Source organism: Trachemys scripta, chromosome 13, assembly GCF_013100865.1.
Source record: "Trachemys scripta elegans isolate TJP31775 chromosome 13, CAS_Tse_1.0, whole genome shotgun sequence".
In the NCBI taxonomy this organism is placed as follows: Eukaryota; Metazoa; Chordata; order Testudines; family Emydidae; genus Trachemys; species Trachemys scripta.
This window is the reverse complement of record NC_048310.1, coordinates 19,534,073-19,555,579: the sequence shown is the minus strand read 5'-3', so window position 1 is coordinate 19,555,579 and position 21,507 is coordinate 19,534,073. Positions and strand designations below refer to the sequence as shown.

The 21,507-nt window shown below is 37.7% G+C and overlaps 1 protein-coding gene across 1 annotated transcript; it reads right to left on the bottom strand.

Annotated features, from left to right (window-relative positions):
* Nucleotides 1-147: 147 nt before the first annotated feature.
* UBA2 (ubiquitin like modifier activating enzyme 2) lies at nt 148-21,320 on the bottom strand. The gene is made up of 17 exons (XM_034788136.1): nt 21,089-21,320; nt 18,537-18,620; nt 18,161-18,231; nt 16,094-16,158; nt 15,447-15,547; nt 15,140-15,261; nt 11,819-11,886; nt 11,371-11,492; nt 10,121-10,220; nt 9,306-9,466; nt 5,620-5,713; nt 5,389-5,501; nt 5,148-5,303; nt 4,374-4,470; nt 3,718-3,823; nt 2,733-2,869; nt 148-1,056 (listed from the first exon to the last, which is right to left on the bottom strand). The coding sequence occupies exons 1-17, from the start codon at nt 21,230-21,232 to the stop codon at nt 875-877; spliced, it is 1,923 nt and encodes a 640-aa protein (XP_034644027.1). The 5' UTR covers nt 21,233-21,320; the 3' UTR covers nt 148-874.
* Nucleotides 21,321-21,507: the final 187 nt, after the last annotated feature.

Here is a 21,507-nt window from a genome sequence, read left to right as displayed (position 1 = left end):
CTTCTACCTCAAACAAATTAATTTTTAAGTTCTGTACTATGAGATTATGTTTCAAAAATGAAGATAGTACAGTATTAATTTCTGAAGACTGTATACATTGTAAAATATCCCAGAATTCCACACAAACTTAGACTGTGCAAACAGATATAGCAAGTATTTCAGATGTCGTTTATTTGGTCCATGAGATGTACAGTATAGTAATAGTATTTGAGTTTTACAAAACAGCAAATATAAATAACCTGAAACTGTAACAATACACAAAATTTGCTTCTTACATTGACATACCAGGCAGTACGTGCTGAAAAACTTGAGTAAATTAACATTGTTTTACAGTAATGTACACAGTGCCAGCTGATGTTTAAGATCAGAGAGTTTAAACATAGCACTTCTTATTTCTGTTTTTAAAGAATCTGCTATCTCAAATTAGTTGAGGGTGTGAAAAATGGTTAGATCTAGGCTAAAAATATTTTTTGTCTAGCGAAAATAAAAATCTAATATTTATAAATCTGGGTTTCAAATGATGACCCTTTACTAAACGAGTAGTTTTTTGTCCTAATGAATTATATCTAAACGTATTTACATAAAAATAACATGCTTTGTTTTCATGACTGTTTAAGCAAATACTTATGTTTAAGTATTTATAAACTAAGTTTCTACTACATTTAATATAGGATATTGGAAAACTTCTAAGATTCTATTGAAACGAGTGCTTTATCATCAAGAGGAATGGACACAAATTCTGTAAGCCAGTGGTGTGATTCTCCCTGGGAACAAAGGCCATAAAAATAGTCTAGTTCTGGACATTTAACACACCCCAAAGTAATATCTTATTGTATTACATTATCTATATCGTTCTATCGTTGGGTATTTGCACTCAGTCTAGTGCTATTATGTCATCTTGCTCTTCTGTCTGGTCTGTACGCATTCTCTTTGTACTGACATGCTCTCTATCTTCTAGTTTTCTCTTGCGGTTTTTATTTTCCATACCATCATCAGTATTGCTCGAAGGACCTTCATCATCAGAGTCAACAATCAATACATCATCTTGATCTGGAGCTAAAAAAAAATAATCAATTGGTATACTCTAAAAACTGACTATTTCATTTAGCACAAAAATAGAAAAATGCTTTCAATGCAAAAAATGCACTGATTGTTTTTTGATAAGCCATTCCCACCCAAACGTCTAATACTTTTTTTGTTGGAATAAGGGTTAATTGGCAAGATCTTTGTGCCATGCAAAGTCAGTATGAAATGCACATATGCCCTATGTGCAGGAGTTTTAAGTCAAGAATAATTACACACTTGAGTCCCAGTCCATCTTCAACTTTTTCTCTTAATGAATAACTAGAACTTCTATTAACAGTCATATTCCATAAGAGAGAAAAAGAACCAGGAATAGAGAAAAAGAATAGACGGGAAGCTGTGTTAACAAAGGGCTAACAGATGACAATGGAAGATGTAAAGATAACAGAAAGGATACATTAAAAAAGTAGATTTACCTTTAAAGAACCCTGTTTTCTATATGAATATACTGTAGAAACTTTTTTTGAAGTATTTATAAAAACTGTCTCTATCTAAATTTGAAATAATCCTGACCATACGCTAATGCTTATTCTCACTTTAGAAAAAGTAATAAATTAAGTGGCATGGGAAAGTGATCACTTTTTTGCATATATATTTTGGGTAGAACCACGAGTCATATGAATTTCCCAAAAAACTATAAAACAGAATACACGTATAATAATTTCTACACAAAACAAGCTTTCAGTTTCATATAATCTGTGCTTCTGTGCCACCTCTGACTGCATAGTAGGAAGTTTCAAATATCTTAACTCAAATTTTAGAGTCCCATATCCATTTGAGTTATTTCTTAAACTCTTTAGGATACCTTCAGACAGACAGACATTCTAAAACTGCAGGAGAAGGTATGGATATTTTTCTGGTTAGCAAATACTGCTTTCACCGCGCTTTGCTTAGAGTGCCTCCTTTTTCCCAGTGTGTCCTAGTGTCCAAAACACTGGACTTGGTTTTATACCCAGCCCTGGTACTGTCCTACTGGCTGACTTTGGGCAAACCACATTCCTCCCAGTGCCTCAGTTCCCCCATCTGTAAAATGGGGATAACTGCTTTGAGATCTGCTGATGAAAATTTAAAAATTTAATAAAATTTAAGAGCTAGATATTATTAGTGTGTGTGTATATATCTATCTGTATAATTGATTTTTTTGGTCAAACTACCACCAGCATCAACCAGTTCAAAAGCTGCAACACAGGAAGTATTTGCTTTGAGTGGGTTCATAAAAATAATTTTATTTATTCACCAACATACAGTATGACACGATGAGTCTATTTTACACAATCATTGCAAATGACACTCTAGTCCTTTAACTGCTCTATGCCTGCAAAATCCTTTGCCGTTAAACAACATCTTCCTTATAAGAAAAACTATTCAAGTAGTTCAGATTTTTAAAAGTTTACATTTAAGATAAAATATTAACATTTTTAATGATAATCTCAAAGGTGCATTTTTTACTATTTATATGTTATATACACATAAGATGCCTTCATAATAGGTATCTTGGTCCCCACTGCCATTTCACATTAGAAACACTGACTTAGCTTTAAGTCATCATGTAAAGGACACTTATTTTATGTTTTAATTGTAGTGCACAATCAAACAGGTAGGTTTCTAGAAAAAGGAGCTTTTAATTCAATCGCATAAGTATTCTTTACCTGTTGAAGTTGATGGCTGTGCTCCATCATCACTACCATTGGTAATGTTCTTAGAAATTGGTTCTGATGGTTTGGGGCCAACTTTTTCAGGACCATCTCCAACAACTTCAAATTCTACATCTTTTTCAAGATCTTCACTGTGGAAAAACCCATAAACTTTTAACCAAACATGTAAGCATCCATTTACATAAACATCTTTTCATAAACAAAACCACATATCTGACTCCACTACTAAGAGAGCAACATGTAATTATCACAATGATAATAAACAGAAAAGCTGTTCAAGCTCCCTCCTGACTGACATGCTTTTTGTATTCACATACACACCTTGCTTCAATGGCCTGTCTGAGAATGCCTCTTCAAATAACAACACCGCTGAGGGAAATAGTCATTTGAACATTTTTTCCTCTCAGTTTCCTTCAATTTAAATGCCCATTTTGTGTGTTCATCACAAATGCCGAGTGAATTAATCTATTTTATAAGAATGTAAATAATTTACTCAGCTTCCCCACCACATAATTATGTTTACCTTAGTTCTAGAAGCATTCTATACAGGTAAAAAAACAGGCCAAGATTTTCAACTGACTACTGAGTTTGAGTACCAAACATGCAACCCCTTATTCTGATCACAGGTAGTTAAGTAGTCAGCAATCTTCCATGTAATTAGTAGTTTTTGATATGATAGTCCAGAAAGCTATAACTCTTTTCTCCTTTGAGATTCCACCAACTGTACTTATTTTGCAAATACACTGCATTCTTGTTTGTGTATCATAAAATTGTTTAATTAAACTAAGATCTCTCCAAGTTCCTTTTCTTGCAGTAAAATTGTCAATTATTTCAATCCAACAGTAAGACAAATGTTCCCAAAGTCTTCCTATGTTTTTAGTCATTTAATGTTTTAAACTTGTGTGTTTAAAATTCTCTTTAGAACAATTCTATAGAATATATATTATATATAAGAAAACAAATGTTCCAAAATCCTTACCTATGAAGCACATTGATTAACAGCGTATAGTCCTGCAGGAAATCATCTGCTTGTAGCCGAGTGCCATTCCGAATTCCAAATTCGGATAACTTCCTGTGGTTATTTGCTACGAAAATAGTGAAATATTTTACAGAATTTATTTTTACAAAAATTATGGTAAGAACTAGAATTAGTACTAGTACTTCAATGAATAGGAGTTTGCTTTTTAAAACAAATACTTCACTGTAAGAAAACGAGACTGGTAAGGTACATTTGATTTCTTTAAATAAAATGTTACCTACATTATAAAATAATTCAAAAAGGTACAAATATACATTAAAGTTTTATAGGTAGGGTTTAAAGCATAAAGCCAGAAGATTCAGAGTCTTCTTATTCATTTTCACCCCATTTTTATATACACACTGTAACCCTTATGATCTTTCCAATACCTTGGCAAAACAGAAGCATAAAGGAACTGAGAAACATTTTGATTCCATTTCCTGATTGCTCTGCATCCAACTTAACCCTTAATATCTTTTAATATATTTGTGCATAACTTTTGGCGAGGTTTTTGTTTTATACACAGGATTACTAATAAAAAGGTTCAAACAACACTATCCTAAGCCATCTGGACTTAATGCAGTTTCAAACGAACCAGAACGCTAGTATGGACATACCTTCTGTTTCTCCCTCCTCTGAAGATATGAGAATAGTCCCTTTTCCATCATCTATCTGTACATCTGGTGCTACCATAGCAAATTTTTCTTTCACTATCTGAAAGGATAAAAATGACAAATATCCAACACTCTATTTTAAGATCAATAATTTCTTCTTCTTGAGGCATTTGCATTTAAAGCCTATTAAAAATTCATTTGATCAAATTAAATTCCTCCACCATAACTGGAATCTCAAGACTCAGTCAATACAAGAAACGTCTACAGTATGTAACTGGGGCCCTCTCTTTTAGGTTTTTTAAAAAATCTAATTTTAAGATACTCAACAAGAGACAGGATGTTATAATGGATTTTATTACTTTCACTGAAAATTTACAAAATTCAAACATTCCTATACAATGACAGTATTGTATAAGCAGCTCTTTGGGGTAGGATTTAACAAGGCAGTTTTAATAATCTGAGGTATTACTAGCAATACAGTTAGGGAATTTAATTTCATTTTCTATTTAACAAAATTAATCTCTGAAACTGACATTTGTCTTTAGATTTCCCTTACAGATTTTAAAATGCAAATTAAGAAGTATATTTAATTAGTTTGTGTTCCCCTTTCTCCTCTTAGTACCATAATTGCTAACCTCAACATACCTTAATAAAAAAGGTTAAAATATCAACAAAATTTTGTAGTACAATAAGGGTACTTAACCTCAGATTTAAATTAAAAAAAAAAAAATGCAAAGTCTAAGTAAAAAATGACATTTAAGGTTTCAGAATCTTTACCTTATCCTGTAATGTCAACACAGTAACCTTGTGTACATTAAGTTTCACTGTCACTTCTGGTTTACTTGCACACACATAGCAATTGGGATTTGGAGGATCCAAGGAACAAGGAACAAGTAGCTTCTTTCTTGGGTTTGGTTGTTTGTTTAGAAAAATCTTTGAGGAAGAAGAGGGCAAAAACTTAGGGTCAAATATATAATGAATAACTTAAAAACAAAAGCAAAAATGTTATCTCACTTACCGTCCTACAATGCTCTATTTTTCCTGATAAAATCTTCAAACCCTCCAGCACTATCAAACCAGCTATCACTGCATTAGTTGTAGCTATAGCAGGGATTATATTTCCTGCCATTGCTGCAAAAAATAAAAAATAAAAGCAGAAACAGATATTTTTTTCCAGTGCATGAATCTTTAAAAGAGTGCTAGAGAAAAATACTTCATTTAATGAAGTCATTATTAATTTTATTCTTACACTTGATATCAAATCTGCTCTTCATATTCATACTGAAAATGTGCATCCTGAGGTTTGCAGCAGAAGTAACAAAATCCATTGCAGATGGGTCATCCTGCCAACAAGTTTAACAAAACATTGTAGAATACATTTTAAATCGGAAGAAATGTTTGCAAAAGTCTATTACCATAAATACAGACAATTTGAGAGATCTTGTACAAAACTCAGTAATTCAAATTGTTGCATTTCTTCTTTCAGATAGTATTATGTTTCAACTTTTAGGCAGTGTGGTACTTTAAACAAATATAAATACTAAGTATTTTCATTTTGTAAATGTATTTACATAATGCTTTAAATGTTCAAAGCAAGTTCTAGACACTAATCCTCACAGCATCCCTGAAAGTAGGTGAATGGCTTATCTCCAATAACAGATAGGAAAACTGAGAAAGGACAGATGAGGTGACTTGCGCAGGGCTACAAAGCAGATCAGCAACAGAGCCAGGATTAGAATTCAGAACCTCCTAATTTCCAAATCTGTGACCATTCTTCTATCACACTGGCATCCAATGAAAAAATAAAAGTATCTTTCTCCTTCACATCAAAGCCAAACTATGGACTTCAGGATTCTACTTTTATCAAACAATGCCAATACGGAAAGACCCTAAAATACAGCATAAAGCATTTTCCTGTATTTGGTGTTGGATGTTTTCAACTATGAAGAAAAACAGTCTTGAACTTATGGCATTTAAGTGAAGATCCTGATGGTATGCTGATGCATAGTAGCTTGCAGGATTAGCGCTTTAGTGGGATTTTAAAAAAAAATGTATTAATAATATTAAGACTTTATATTACCTATTACTAATTTGACATCTTAACTGGTTTTTTTTTTAATCTGTGTTTATATTTTATTGTATGTTGTGTAGTTGTAGCCATGTCAGACCCATGATATTAGAGAGACAAGGTCAGTGAAGTCATATCTTTTATTTTGTCTTTTTGTATTATATTGACATTATTGGATTCACTGATAATTCAGTTTGAAATTTGACTCTTCTTATATGTTGTTTCTATAAACAACTCTTTGTTCCAACCACATTTTTTTTCAGAAATGGCAGTACAACAATCCAGATCTTTTACTATACAAGTGTACTGCAGAAAGACTATTGTCCGGCTATGCCAAAAAGAGGACATGAGACACTGGATGTGGTTTAATTAGGCTGTAATTTTATTCCTAAACGTCTGGAAGTACCTGGCAGAAAAAAAATGTACAGTGCAGGTAATTCCAAAATGAAGTACATATACCTGGGAGGTACAGGGCTGCTGTCCACATTCCCACTTTACCCATCCTGGCTCATGGCCAACCCACTGCTATGATCTTGCCTCCTCCTCCTGAACAGGGAGTGGGGGACTATAAAAGATTTACTCCCTGCTGTACCAGTCACAAGAGTCCTGAACCCCTGCCCCTGTTTCCACTCCTTTAAGGAGTACCTCCTTTAAGTCCCTTACCAATTTTATCTGATCACTGCATCCCTTCCCTATGGAGTATGTGCATGAGACAACTGCCCCAAGTTTACATAATGAGTTGCAACATCACAGCCTAATCCCTGCTAACTTTTTTTTGCCCCCAACCAGCTTTGGTGAAAGCAAAAAAATAAATATATCCCCCTTGTCTAGGCCAATCTGCGTGGACATAAATAGTCCCTCCTTTCTTCCGGTCACCTGGGGAGGATGGTTAACATCCCCACACTGACCTGACACGAAGCTGCCTCTGGCCTTTTCTGATAAGCCAGACAATGGCCCCCACTGCTTAAAGTGTGGCGAGGTCATTTTTAAAAGAAACTCTCTGCTGTTCATTTCTATTCAGATAGCCAGAGCTCACAGACAAGATCACATTATTTCTGATGTTCAGACAATGGCCAGATCAACTCTTCTGTTCCTCACTTTTCTTTAACAAAGTTTCATAATATATCAGATGTCTATGGTTAGAGTTTTGCACTAGCTTTACACAGTAATTGGTTCCATCCTTACACCTCTGTGTAAGGGCCTATACTGGAGAGGAATTAAATGGATATGACTAATAAATTCAGTACCTTCCATTGTTGTTTCAAGTGCTGTTGTAGCCGTGTTGGTCCCAGGATATGAGAAACACAAGGTGGGTGAGGTAATATCTTTTACTGAATCAATTTCTGTTCGTAGACTGGACAAACTTGGTAGAAACTTGAAAGCTTGTCCCTTATACCAACAGAAGTTGGTCCAATAAAAGGTATTACCATATCTCTCTTCTGACTAACAAAGTAAAATTATTTTAAAAGCCACAACTAGAAGTGGCAAAACTGCTCCACACTGCTCTAGCAGATGTGTCAACTTTTAAAAGTGCAGTAACTCCTCACTTAACCTTGTAGTTATGTTCCTGAAAAATGCGACTTCAAACGAAACGATGTTAAGCAAATCCAATTTCCCCATATGAATTAATGTAAATGAGGGGGTTAGGTTCCAGGGAAATTTTTTTCACCAGACAAAAGACTATATTATATACATATATACACACACACAGTAGAAGTTTTAAACAATTTAATATTGGTACACAGTGATGATGATTGTGAAGCTTGGTTGAGGTGGAGGAATCAGAGGGTGGGATATTTCCCTTACTGCTAAATGATGAACTAGCAATTAGCTGAGCCCTCAAGGGTTAACTTTCTCACTCTACAAGGCAGCAGGAATGGAGGGAGGCGGTATGTGTGAGAGAGAGATATGCGCATTTCCCCTTTAAAGTACACTGACTTGTTAATTAGATCAGCTTGCTGAGACCAGATGCTGCAAGCTCCCTCCTTCCTGAGCCCTGGTGTATCCCCTCTGCTCTATGGAAGATGGGGTAAGTGGGGTGCAGGAGAGGGGAAGGGGGACATCCTGACATTAGCTTCCCTCTTCCTTCCCTCCCTCCTCCTCCCCCCGCACAGCAAGAAGGAGTCTTGGAGAGCAGCTCCAAGGCAGAGGGCAAGAGCAGCACATGGCAGTGGGGAGAGGGCAGCTGCAATTGCTAACCTGCTGGGTGGCTGCAGCACAGGGAACTTAGGGGAGGGGGCGCTGATAGAGGAGCTGATAGGGGGGCTGCCGGTCCACCCTGGTTACAAGCCTCCACCAGCTAGCTGCAATGGGCTGCTCTTCCTGCAAGCAGTAGACAAAGCAGGCAGCTGCCAAAGACATTAGAAGGGAGCATTGAGCAACTTTAAACAAGCATGTTCCCTAATCGATCAGCAAAACAAAACAACATTAACCGGGACGACTTTAAGTGAGGAGTTACTGTAATTATTTTACTTCCAAATATTTGATCCTTCTGCTTAATGTGTGACCATGGGTAAATCCATTGCTCTTTTATATCTGCCTCCTCATTCAGGAGGGAGGGGGCAAGGTCCTAGCAGCGGGTTGGCTGCAGACCAGGATGGGTAAAGTGGACAGCAGCCCTGCACTCCCCCCCAAATATACGTATTTTATAACGGAATTACCTGCACTGTACAATTTTATCTGCCAGACTGTTTTAACTATTGTTGTACATATCTGTTAAAGGCTAAGTACAAATAGGCATTCACATGAATAGCCAGATCTATTTTTTGTTCCTAGAAGTACTGCTGTACAATCAAATTAAGCCTTTAATAATTGATTAGCATGTTTACTTAGCATATGACCAGTTCTTATACATCTTCTGAACTAACCTTATCCCATATAAGCTCAGCTCCATCACCTTTTTCAGCTAGGTGAACTCTCAGAGTTTCAACACTCTTTGAAAACAGACGTGCATAGCTCTTGACATCTAGAACCTGTTGGTCTTTCAGGCCTAAAGAGGAGTCATTCTGTTGATCAGATATGTTTTTCTCTTCAAAATGAAAGAAAAAGAAGTTAAGATTACAAATATTTAGGAATTTCATAGAAGTCTTCTTAAAGATGTCAGATTTGCCAATTTTAGTAAAATTGTACTCCATTTAGAAAACATACAATTACAAACCACAAACTAGAGTGATTGAAATAGCTTATAACAAATCTGCATTTACTTCTGCATTTTCAGAAGCTAAATTGTAGTATATCCATATCAGTAAGACTGCTGAAAACTCAAAATTGCTGTAACTAATACAAACACAGAAGGGAGTCCGAAGACAATCTCAGTATGAGACATTTTTAAAGTATACTTCATTCTTGACAATAAACAACACTTGATTGTTACAGCAGAGGATATATCAGTGTATTCTAGGAGGCTTCACCTGAAGACATGACATACAGTTTTTTAAAATGAGAACTACAGAATTGTGTACTTAAAACCTGAAATAGCAAATGCAAGTCAAATTTAGAAAGCCATTTTCATTCTCCATAGAAACAGCAAATCTTCAAAGAATTAAATAATGTCAAAATCAATATTTTTAAATAGTTACAATGATATGTGAAGTGCATACAGTTTTATATGGTTGAATTCTTAAGTATACCACGCAAGAACAAACAAAAAATGAAAGAGAAAAAAAAAAGGGGGGAACATTACCTTGATTCTGTACTTCAGTCCAGTCCAATGGTACAGGAGGTTTCCTTTTTTTCCACAGTTTATCCATGGTCAATAGATATCTAATATCATCTTTGAAAAGCTACAAAACAATATGAAAAATGAAAAGCAAAGTAAAGATATGTATCTTGTTTTACTTCATTTTTAAATCTACTTTAAGATTAAGAGTTTGTGTTTCTCTACCAGAGAGCACTTTCAGCCACAGTGATTACAATTATATAACAATTCCCCTCCTTCAAGAAGGCACAAAGGGGAAATAGATATTGAAAAGTTACTCTTAAAACATTAACTATTTTATGTAAAATAGAAATAAGCTGTGCTTAGCACCCAAAATATTTTATCATCCATGAAGTGTCAAAGGAATAGTGATACCACACAAACACAAACTGAAGTAGTCATTGCAAATATGGGCACGTGTGCTGAAGGGCATTTTTACCTATATGTCAACTTAAATAGTTGTCTAATTCTAAGGACCATGGTAACAGTCTGCACTGCTTAACATCACAGTCCTTATCATGCCTGTTCCTAACTTCTATCCACTAGGTACAACCGTTTGGAGAGGGACTCTAAAACAGCATCTACATCCCTGTTCCTGGGACTGGTTGCACCCAGAGCACAAAGGAGAACCTTCCCATAAGCAGACGCCAGTCTGAGTATGTCAGAGGGGCTCCCACAGAGCTCAGAAATAGTTTTTGAATTTTTCCTCTTTAAAAATAACTAAATCAGCTGTAAATTTAACTACCATTTAGTCATTACTCTGGTGGAACAGAGGCAGCTGGTAACTGTCCCTCCACTGGAGCACAGGGAAAAGAGTATACCTGGTAGGACCACAATGCTACACCAAAAACTACTGTCAGGGTATGTCTTCACTACCAACATTAAAGCGCTGCCATGGCAGCGCTTTAATGTGGCTGTGTAGTCGCTGCTGTAAAAAAAACCCACCCTCACAAGGGAAGTAGCTCCCAGCGCTGGTGCACTGTCTACACTGCCACTTTACAGCGCTGAAACTCGCATCACTCGGGGGGTGTTTTTTCACATCCCTGAGTGAGAAAGTTTCAGCGCTGTAAAGTGGCAGTGTAGACAAGGCCTCAGTGTCATATCAGGATTATTATTTTTCTTAAATAATCAGATTTGACTGCTAACTTAAAGCATCCAAGTTGAAAAATTTCGCTTAAGTTTATAATAATGCACACACTTCAAACAAAAATACATATTGGGAGCAAAACTACTACCTTAGTGAAAAGTTTAACTGGATCATATCCAGTTGATTTAGCCCATTCCTTAGTTGAAACACGTTTAATATCACCATCTTCATTAGATGCTCTTGCTCTGGCTTCTGCTTCTGTTGGCTCCCCTATAAAATAAAAGGTTGATTATGTTTTTGAATTTAAAAAAAGCAAGTTGTGACCCAAAATATTTTTCATCGTGGATAAACTAAAGCTATCCAGGGAATAGAACTGAACATTCACCTGTCTTTGAAGTATTCAGAGGTTTTTTCCCTCTGCAATCCGTTGGCCTATCAGAGAATCCAAAAGGAGAAGGGAAAGTAGACAGTTCTCAGGATTGTCTCTTAATAGACTAATATTAAATTGAATATCATACAACTAGCTGTAAAACTGAATAGGACATTTTTATTAACACAACTGATATACAATGAAGTGACTGATTTATGTCACTCACAGGCAGCTTCAGGATCAGCTCTGTCAGGGGATACTTCCTGATCAGCATCTTCTTCACCAAACAACTGACTATGTATTTAAAAAACAAAACACAAGATTATCATAAGATAATTGTTAAGTAAGTAGTTACTTATTTATACCTGTTTTTTTAAAGCCTGTCATAAAAAATTAGTGATAGATGCTTTAATTATCCCAGTCTATTCGACCATCACAGCTGTGTTAAATTTAGTATTTATATTGTGAGAAGCCACCACAGCAGGGGTAGGCAAACTATGGCCCGCAAGCCATTTTAAGCCAGCCCGTGAGCTCCCGCTGGGGAGCAAGGTCTGGGGCTTGCCCCACTCTGGTGCTCCAGCTGGAGAGCAGGGTTGGGGGCCACACCATGAGGCTCCCAGAAGCCGTGACATGGCCCCTGTCCAGCTCCTACGGGAGCTGCAGGGGCGGTGCCTGCAGACGTGGCAGCGTGCAGCTGCCTGGCCACACCTCCACACAAGAGCCGGAGAAGGGACATGTCGCTGCTTCTGGGAGCCGCTTGAGGTAAGCCTGAACCCCTGAGCCTCTCCCCACACCCCAACCTCCTGCCCCCGCTCTGATCCCCCTCCAACCTTCAGTCCCAACCCAGAGCACTCTCCTACACCCCAAACTACTCATCCCCAGCCCCACCCAGAGCCCAACCCCTCCCCCCTGCCCTAGCCGGGAGCCCCCGCCCGCACCCTGAACTAATTTCTGGCCCCATCCCAGAGCCTTCACCCCCTCCCGCACCCCAACCCCAATTATGTGAGCATTCATGGCGCACCATACAATTTCTATTCCCAGATGTGGCCCTTGGGCCAAAAAGTTTGCCCACCCCTGCGCCATAGGATAATTTCTCAGCGCTTCTATAGCATGGAAGTGTGATGTATATACCAAATTTATTTGGACCCCAAAAATGATGCACAAAATATTCTGAGAGGGAAGCATACTTTGATAAAAGAACAGATTAATTAAAAGTCAGCCATACACAGTGTGACAGTCGGTACCCCATATTCATTCCTTTTTCAAAACTATGACAAATTTTGCACAAAGTAGGCCTCACGAGCTATCATCTGAAAACTCATAATTTGCTGATCATTATTGTCCAAGTACAATATGTGTGCCAACATTGTATATAAAGTTATAAGATTCTACTGAATGATGTTACTAAGACATTTTCCAAATCTGGGGAAGCAGTCACAAACCAATTCCTCAGAGACAAAAGGCAAACTGGTGCCTCAGCCAGGTGTCAACAAAATCAAATAGACCATCACCTGGTTAAATGGCCATTCTTTGGCAGGCAAAAGGGTGAGAGTGAGAAATTTACATGTTGGTAAAGGAACAACTGGAAGTTCCTGTCTCCACAGACTCTCTCTCTCCTGAATCTCAGCTGGAGATGATTCTCAAAGAGGAGAAAAAGGATAAGAATGAGGAACAGATGCCGCAAGTTGTTCCTTTCTCTCTCCCCACAGCAACCACAACACCTGAGGAATAAAAAAACAGCTTTGGACTGAGGGGGGAATCCTGTCTGAAAGGAATTCTGCCAGTAAGACTGCCAGAACATGTGGTGTGAGGGGGGAATCCTGTCTGAAAGGAATTCTGCCAGTAAGACTGCCAGAACATGTGGTGAGAGACACCTTTTGATTTGAATTCACTTACCTTGTTAAGTTAGGTATTAGTTCTGTTTTTACCTTTTATTTCTTTGTAAACAATTCTGACTTTTATGCCTCATTACTTGTAGTTACTTAAAATGTTTATTTCTATAATTAATAAACTTGTTTTATTATTTTATCTAAACCAGTATGTTTGAAGTGTTCAGGAAACTTCATTTGGGATAACATGATTTGTGCATTTCATTTTCTATTAATGAAATGATGGACTTTAGATGAGCTTGTGTTGTCCAGGAGAGGGCACACTTCTGGGGAAAGTCTGGAACTGGGAAATTGCTGGTGTTGCTCTGAAGTGTAATTCAAGAGCGGCTGGCCATAGCACTCATACAATATAGCTGGGAGTAATTTACATGCTGGAGGCTGTGTGTGGGCAGACCAGGAGTGATTGCTCTCACAGCGAAGCAGGGTAAAAGGCACCCAGGCTGGAGAATTGAGGGGACACAGCTGTTAAACAGTTCAGATTGTACCCTGGATAATGTCACACACAGTTATAGGGCAAGAAAACAAAATGCCCATAGTCTGCACTTCTATAGAGCTGATATAAAGTGAAGAACGGAATTCCAAATGGAATGTTCTTACAAACATGGACTGAGACATTAACTAGTCTCATCCTGCAGTAGAGCTATTTATCTTTCCCATGAACAGAAAAATTCCAGAATAAAAAAGTTCATCTCATGGCAATTTTGTTTTAAGGCTGCATGACCTAACCTCTTGAAGGAACACCAAGACCTATGACTGAGAACTTATATTTGAAACAAAAGGCAAGAAACTATCAAAAACCACCTCTATCTCTTTATTCTGGCTCAACAGGAAGCTAGACTCATCTATCATGTAATGCAGTTTATAATTGAAAACAAACTAAGGCACAGAAGGAGTTAGTATTCGTTGCCTTTCAAATGTCTGTCAAGAGGGTACTGTCTTTAATACATTTCCCTCAAAGCTTATGATCTTTACTGCTATCAACCAGTCAACAGGAAAGGAAGAGAAAACTTTTGTAATAATAAATCTCCAACTCAGAAATTTAGTCCTCAGGTCATACTGAGATCTTGCAGGTAACATCTAATCTTAAATTATGTTCTTTTCAGCAAGACAACACAAAGCTAAATGGCACCGTTATTTCCTAAATGGAAACAAATGAGCTGTAAAGCCAAGTTTCTCTTAAATTACCTCCTCATTTATATAACTCCAACAATACTGTGTCTATCCCTTTTATTTATACTGAAGTAAGCTGATGCCTCTAAAAAGGCAGCAAATTTCTTCAATCAATAAAGTAATTATGGTAGCAAATATGCCTTGGCTTCCCACAAAACACGATTTATAATGAAGCAATAGGCAAACACACCTCCAATCAACTCATATCAATGTGCCTGAGAAATTTTTTTGCCAGTTTCTCTTTGTGATACTAGAATATCAGTCTGTTTTTAGAGTTTGTTCTATCATTACGTGAAACAGATTGGGCAAGTTATCAGTAGGTTTTCAGTGCATTCCTCAAAAGTGGTAGAAGTTTGGAAAAGAAAAAAGGATACAGTAAAGTAATTTTTAATTTGCCTATTTTAATTTTTTTGTTGCTGGAGATACATTTAGAAATTAGAAAACAGTGTGCAGTGTGATAGCTATTTTCTTAAAATATGTTTACTTACTTGAACAAATACTTTGCCCACACAATGCAGTGGATAGGTTCTGATGGAGTGTTGCGAATTGTGCAGCCTGGAAAAGTCTTCTGAGTTGGTTTAGGATGACATTCATAACACTCTGTCACTCCCTATAGATTCAGGCAAAGATAACTATTTCCGTAAGTCACACTGTGATGGCTATTGTTATGGTATTCATCATTAAAAAAAATGACAATGTTAGCAATATCTCGATAAATATAAAGGACATTATCCAGCCTATGCTGTCCGAAAGAATCAATGAATCAAACAACAACAAAACATTATACCAACTAACCTTTTTGATAACTGTTACTTGTCCAAGGTAGCCTGCAGTTCCACTTTCTATAAGAGGAACATCAGCAGCCAGACACATCCTGTTCACATGGTTACGTGCAGCTGGAAGAGAAAGCATTCAGGATTAATTTGAATATTAACTAAAAAAGAACGTTTGACTTTGGAAAGGCTGGAGACCAGCCTTCTGCCTAATATATATATGCATCTACCCCTTTTCATTATACACACCACCGTGCCTCTCTCATAACACCAATCTTTCAGTTAGTACAATACATTAACAGCTGTTTTTAATATAGAAACCTCCAACTAAAATGTAGTTATGTATATACATCAAGAGGACCTTCCTACCATGGGGGACACACTTTTAATTCTTAGCACTTACTATATACACCGCTGTTCATTTTCAAAGTCCAAACTGTACAAACATGAAGTATACGTTAAAGCCGCCCTAGTGAAGTAGGTAAGCAGTAGCCTCATTTTGCAGGTAGCGAAACAAAGCCAGAGCCTGAGTGACTTACCTGAGGCTGCAAAGAGCATTAATGTCAGAATTTACATCAGATTTCCGTAATTTTTAGCTTCTACACTTTTATGTGCAGTTCACATTTATTTCATCTCAGAAATAAAGCCATAAAAAAGTAGAAACCTCACCTCTGTTATCCAAAGCATTCATAACCAATGTAAACTGCCGGAAGAATTCTACATTATAGTCAGGGCTGTAGAAAAGAAAAAATATTAAAACCAGCTTACTAAATGGCTTTTGGTTATTATGGCACAGCAGAAATTCTACACACAAACAATGTAAGCAGAAATGATATCCATGTGATAAATTGCACAGACATAAGCTAAGTTTACCACTCACCTTTAACTACTTCACCTGTCCTCTGCCCAATTTAAAGTCTCATATTCCTCAACCCTGCGGGGCTAGGAATGGGAACATTATACTACTGAAAAGGAGCTATTCCAAGCTTCCCTACTGGACTCAGAAGCCCAAAACAGTGGACTTTAAAGATATGACATTTTTATTTAAAAATGCTATTAGTTATAAGTTATTTTGGAAGTTTTTTTTTTTTCTAAATTTGGTTTTAATTTCTCTCCGAGATATGGTATTATTACTCAAAGTTCTTAAACACACAGAAACTTTTAGAAATGTTTAGAATAATATACATAGAATATAATAGAATAATATACATACAAACAATATATGCACAAACAAAATACATAACCACCAACTGTTAAAAATAAAGAACTACTTTTACTGAACAGCATTATTTATTACCTCTCCTATTATTACTGACAATTAGTCTATAAAATTGTCTGGTGGAAAATGTCCTTTGTAGTTACACTTAAAAAAAAAAAATCACACCCATGATCCAAAGCAGGGTGAAAATTCTCCTTTTAAGTTCTGGAGTTGTAGTTAACTCACCAATAGTATTTCCAGAACTGTGCAAATTTCTGCCAATATTGACCATTATAATTCACACAAAAATCTTTTCAGCCACACTGGGGAAGAATGCACTACATATCCCCCAAGTCCCCATTTAACAGCTATGAAAAAACTTGTAATCAGAAAGCACGATGTGCATATAAATTCCACTGGAAAAAAGGGGGGGAAATGTTAATGTCTGGTAGTGAAAGAGGCAAATTTAATATGCAAAGAATTTTTCCAAATGCTGAAGGGTTTTACAACTAATAAAGGGAAAGCAAAACAAAAAGTGAACTATAAAAATTTATTTGACTGCATCTTTTAATTCGCATTTTAACTTTCTAAATCAAATACTGTAGCGATGTTGATTTAGTAAAAGTTATATCATTAACTATTAACCCGTTTATAACGTTTGTAACACAATTAGAAAAAAATTCCATATTTTTTTTAAAAGGCAGGGAAAAGGGGCTGATGGGAGAAGAGAAGTATATTCTGGAAAATACATTTAAGGGATTTAAAATTTTAGGAATGAAGAAAAAGGGTGAAGCTAATAAAGATTTAAATGCCTGTGTGTCAACAATTAACATTAACACAACGTAAAACATGGTATTGAAGGAACTGGAAAAACACAAATGAAACGATTAGAATTACTCCAGCTTATGGAAAGATGTATTTTGTACTGTATTGATCTAGTACATTAAAGACGTTAACTGTTAACTAGATTTTTAAATATGGTTAACTGTTGACACAGAGTTAGGGTCAAATTATGATTTTAAGAGTGTTTCACATGTATAAGAGTAGAATATGCAAATGTGTTAATCTCCACGCATGTTATAGTGTCTTCTGGTTTTTAAGAACTCAACATACTTTTAAAAAATATTCAAATTACACATCTATCCATTTAGTACATGAGGTCCAAGCAGAATTCAATGTTCTAGAGCAGTGTTTCTCAATGACCTGTCTGAGGACTGGCGTCGGTCTGACACAGTGTAGGAAGGCAGAAAGCTGGTCCCTGGTATCAAAAAGGCTGAGTAACACTGTTCTAGAAAACTTCCACAACGGTTGAAAAAAGGAGAAATTGGATACAAACATTTGAATAAATATCATTAAAAGAAAATTCATAAGTTCATGCCCAAACTCAAGTCACTCAGTTTGTTGTAGCCTCACATTTATAGCTAATTTTTCAATATTTAGTAATTTTATAAAATCTCCTCCTTAAAACTGCATGTTTATATATATGAATGAAATTCCCAATAATAAGAGTATTTAAATAAAATTTAAGACAAACATACTTCATGATACTGTCATGATAAGCTATAATATTAGCTTCTGGGTAAAACTGTAACACGCTTTCCTTGGCAACCTGGAAAAGAACAAACAATTGGTAGTCCAATATTTCTTCCTTACATTCAAGATCCAACAAATCTGCAACATTATGCATTAATACTGGGGTTTAATTTTTTAAAATGAAGAAATACTGTATCAACTAATACTTACTCCATCAATTATTTTAGAAAGCAGAAAAGAATATTACAAGCTATATATGAATCATACATTTTCAACATTGATTCAGTATGTACAATAACTATTTTAACATTACATTCATAACAGGAAAGATGTTTATTATATTCATTAGAAAAAGGTAAATTTTTAAAATTTTCTCCTTACCTGTGCTTTTGACCTCCCAACATGTTTCTTTTGAAACAAAAACTGCCTGTTTAGGTTGCTGACATCAATAGTATCCAGATCAATCTATAAGTACAATAAGAGGCAGCCGTTTCACATTTACAAACGAAACAGATCAAAAGCAGCGTATGTAACATTAAAATAGAGTAGTTCTTCATGCTATCTTCAGAGAGCACAATTTTCAGATCCACTGCAGTTTATCAAGTAAAGTGCAGAAGTGAAAGTTCTTAAATCAATATTAACTCAGTCACATTTCAGGTATGCAGTAGCTTCTATTTCTCTTTTTCCAGATGAATGTGTATCTTAGTATATTTCAGTTTAGATCGTGACACAGTAGCCTTCACTACAGTCTAATACAGGGATTACACAAACTAGTTCTGCATATCAAAAACTGATCACATTTGAACTGTTTTGAAAAACTGAGTTAGATGAAAATGCTGACCGTAACTTAGCAATCAGTGTAGAGGACTAATCATGTTCAGCGCTGTCACCTAACTTGATCAATCAAAATTATGTTCAACAATAAAATTTTGTTAGACAAACCTGCTGACATCAATGCCTACTCATGCCATGAGGCAGATTAAAAATATATGCCACAAAATATCCAAGATGTGCAACATGCCCAAATTGACACTGTCCTAATTCCTAAGAACCCTTACACTTCATTTTACTGATATTGGACAAAAATAATTTTTGTAAAATAACAAAAGTATTTTGCACAATAATTATAGCTTTGCTCTCATTCTCCTTGTCTATTCCTCAGCCCCTTTCTCCACAGTCAAATTTTGATAACACTCTCAAACTGCTGTCGAAAAGAGAGAGAGAAGAGTAAAGGGAACAAAACTAGGGACCTGATCAAATCCCTACTTATGCTAATAGAGTTGGACAGGGTCCTAAAACAGGCCCACAAGCAAAATACTAAACATGCCAGTGGAAAATTTACCTAGCTTATAACCCTTGATTTTCCAAGGCAGCCACAGCAATCTTTGGAACAAAAGTACTTGATATTTTTTAACAAGAGTCCAGTAATAACAAGGTGAGGAAAACACGAAAAATGCCTCACAATGAAGAAAAACGTTGATCTTTTTCTCTTTGCTAGGTTTGGTTCACTGGCACAATATTAATGTTAACTCCATCCGGAACATACTGAAATAAATGGGACTGCTTGTGGAATAACATGGCCATGGGTCTGGAAACCAGTTGCCAAGTGTCAAAATGTGATTTCAGATAAAAGTTCCTAATTTGGTTTGTTAAGCACGTTTGGACATGAACAAAACTTCTCAGAACTAAACTTAAAATCTGTGTTTTCCACACATTTTCAAACTTTGTTTATGGCCAAATGCAGACAGGTCAAAACAGTGATGGATATAAAACAGGTGCCTAACATACCTGCTAAATTTATAATTTGCCTTTTTTAAACAGTTTCTTCACAACTGCATTACATGATAGTAATGAATTAAGAGCTGAAAACCAGGTTTACTTGGAGACATTAATTTTCTGCCCAAAGTTCTAATAGTCTTTTTTTTTTCCCCCTCTCCTTTTTGCCCCTTCTTCTATACTCCTGTTTAGAGATTAGCATCAGGAAACAAAAGTGAAAGTAACAGCCTGAAGGAAGAATCAGAATTGGACTTTCACGACTGACAGTTTTACAACTCAGTATCTAAAAATACAATTTCACCACCCACATATTTCGCTTTTAGTGTCACCCAGCAGACTACAACAGCAGTCTGTTCAAGATATTAACATCGCTACTAAGAGACAGCAAGCATTAAGCAAAAATGAACACCGACGTTTTGCTAAGATTTTAAGGGGGCAGCTGAAAAGTGGCAAACATGATATGCTATTTCCCACATGGGTTTCTGTCTACTAGCTTTCGGAGAAGTGACGCTTCTACTTCGCATGTGACTGTACAATCCCTGTGGGGGGAAGACAGACAGCGGTGGCTTCCCATGCAGATGTTATTACTGAATTCTCAGAGAACACATGTGAATTCCTGGAGAGCGAGAGATCTCACTCTAGTCTTCAGTATTTTCTGGACAGCCAATCCCTACAGCACGCACAGCGCACACCATCGTTACACTGGGTTTGATATTGGGGGTCCCCGGGCTTGGAACTTTATTTTCTGTCAGGGTTTCTTTCCACACAAGCGGTAAGTACTCCCCATCCGCCCAACGCAGGCCATCCCCCGTCAGCCCTGCCAAGCCAGCTCCCACCTCTCCCCCCCCCCCCCCCCGTAACCTCTTCTCCCTCCAGCCCCGGAGGCCCATGCGCAGGGGGCCCCGCGGGGCGGTGCAGCCCCTCCCTAGTGCCTGCAGCTTTGGCGGGTAGGAGCAGTTTGAAAACACACAATGAGGGGGGGAGGGGAGCACGGCGCACACTCCCGGGAGCTGCTGCCCGCCCCCCGCGACCTGCTTCCACCCCCGCAAAGCGGGCCGGGCTCGGCTCCCTCCGATCCGCTTTCCTCAAGCCCGTATCCGCGCCCCGGCCCCGGCCCCCTCTCCCCGCCCGGCGGTCGCTCCGGCCCCGGGCCGCACCACGTCGATGTTGTTGAAGCCGGTGAGCACCAGATCTTTGAGCAGCTCGCAGCCGATGCCGCCGGCTCCCACCACCAGCAGCCGAGCCCCGGACACGGCCTCCGCCAGCTCCCTGCGCAGGGCTCCCGACACCGGCACGGACATGGCGAGGGGGAGGCAGCGCGCGGGCGGGCAGCGATTCCGCGCGTCTCTCCTCAGCGCCGGGCCGCGCTCGGGACAACGACGAGCCGCAGCCCACACTGAAGCAGCCTCCGCTGCCTGTAACTGTGGCAGCGCCCCCTGCCGGCGGGGAGGAGAACGGGCCGCTCCGAACGCCAGGCGCCGATAGCGAAGAGCTCAGAAAAATGGCTCCTGGTGGGCTTGGGTCACGTGCTGCTGAGGGCGACAACGGCTTCCGCCCTCTGCCAGCTGGGATCCAG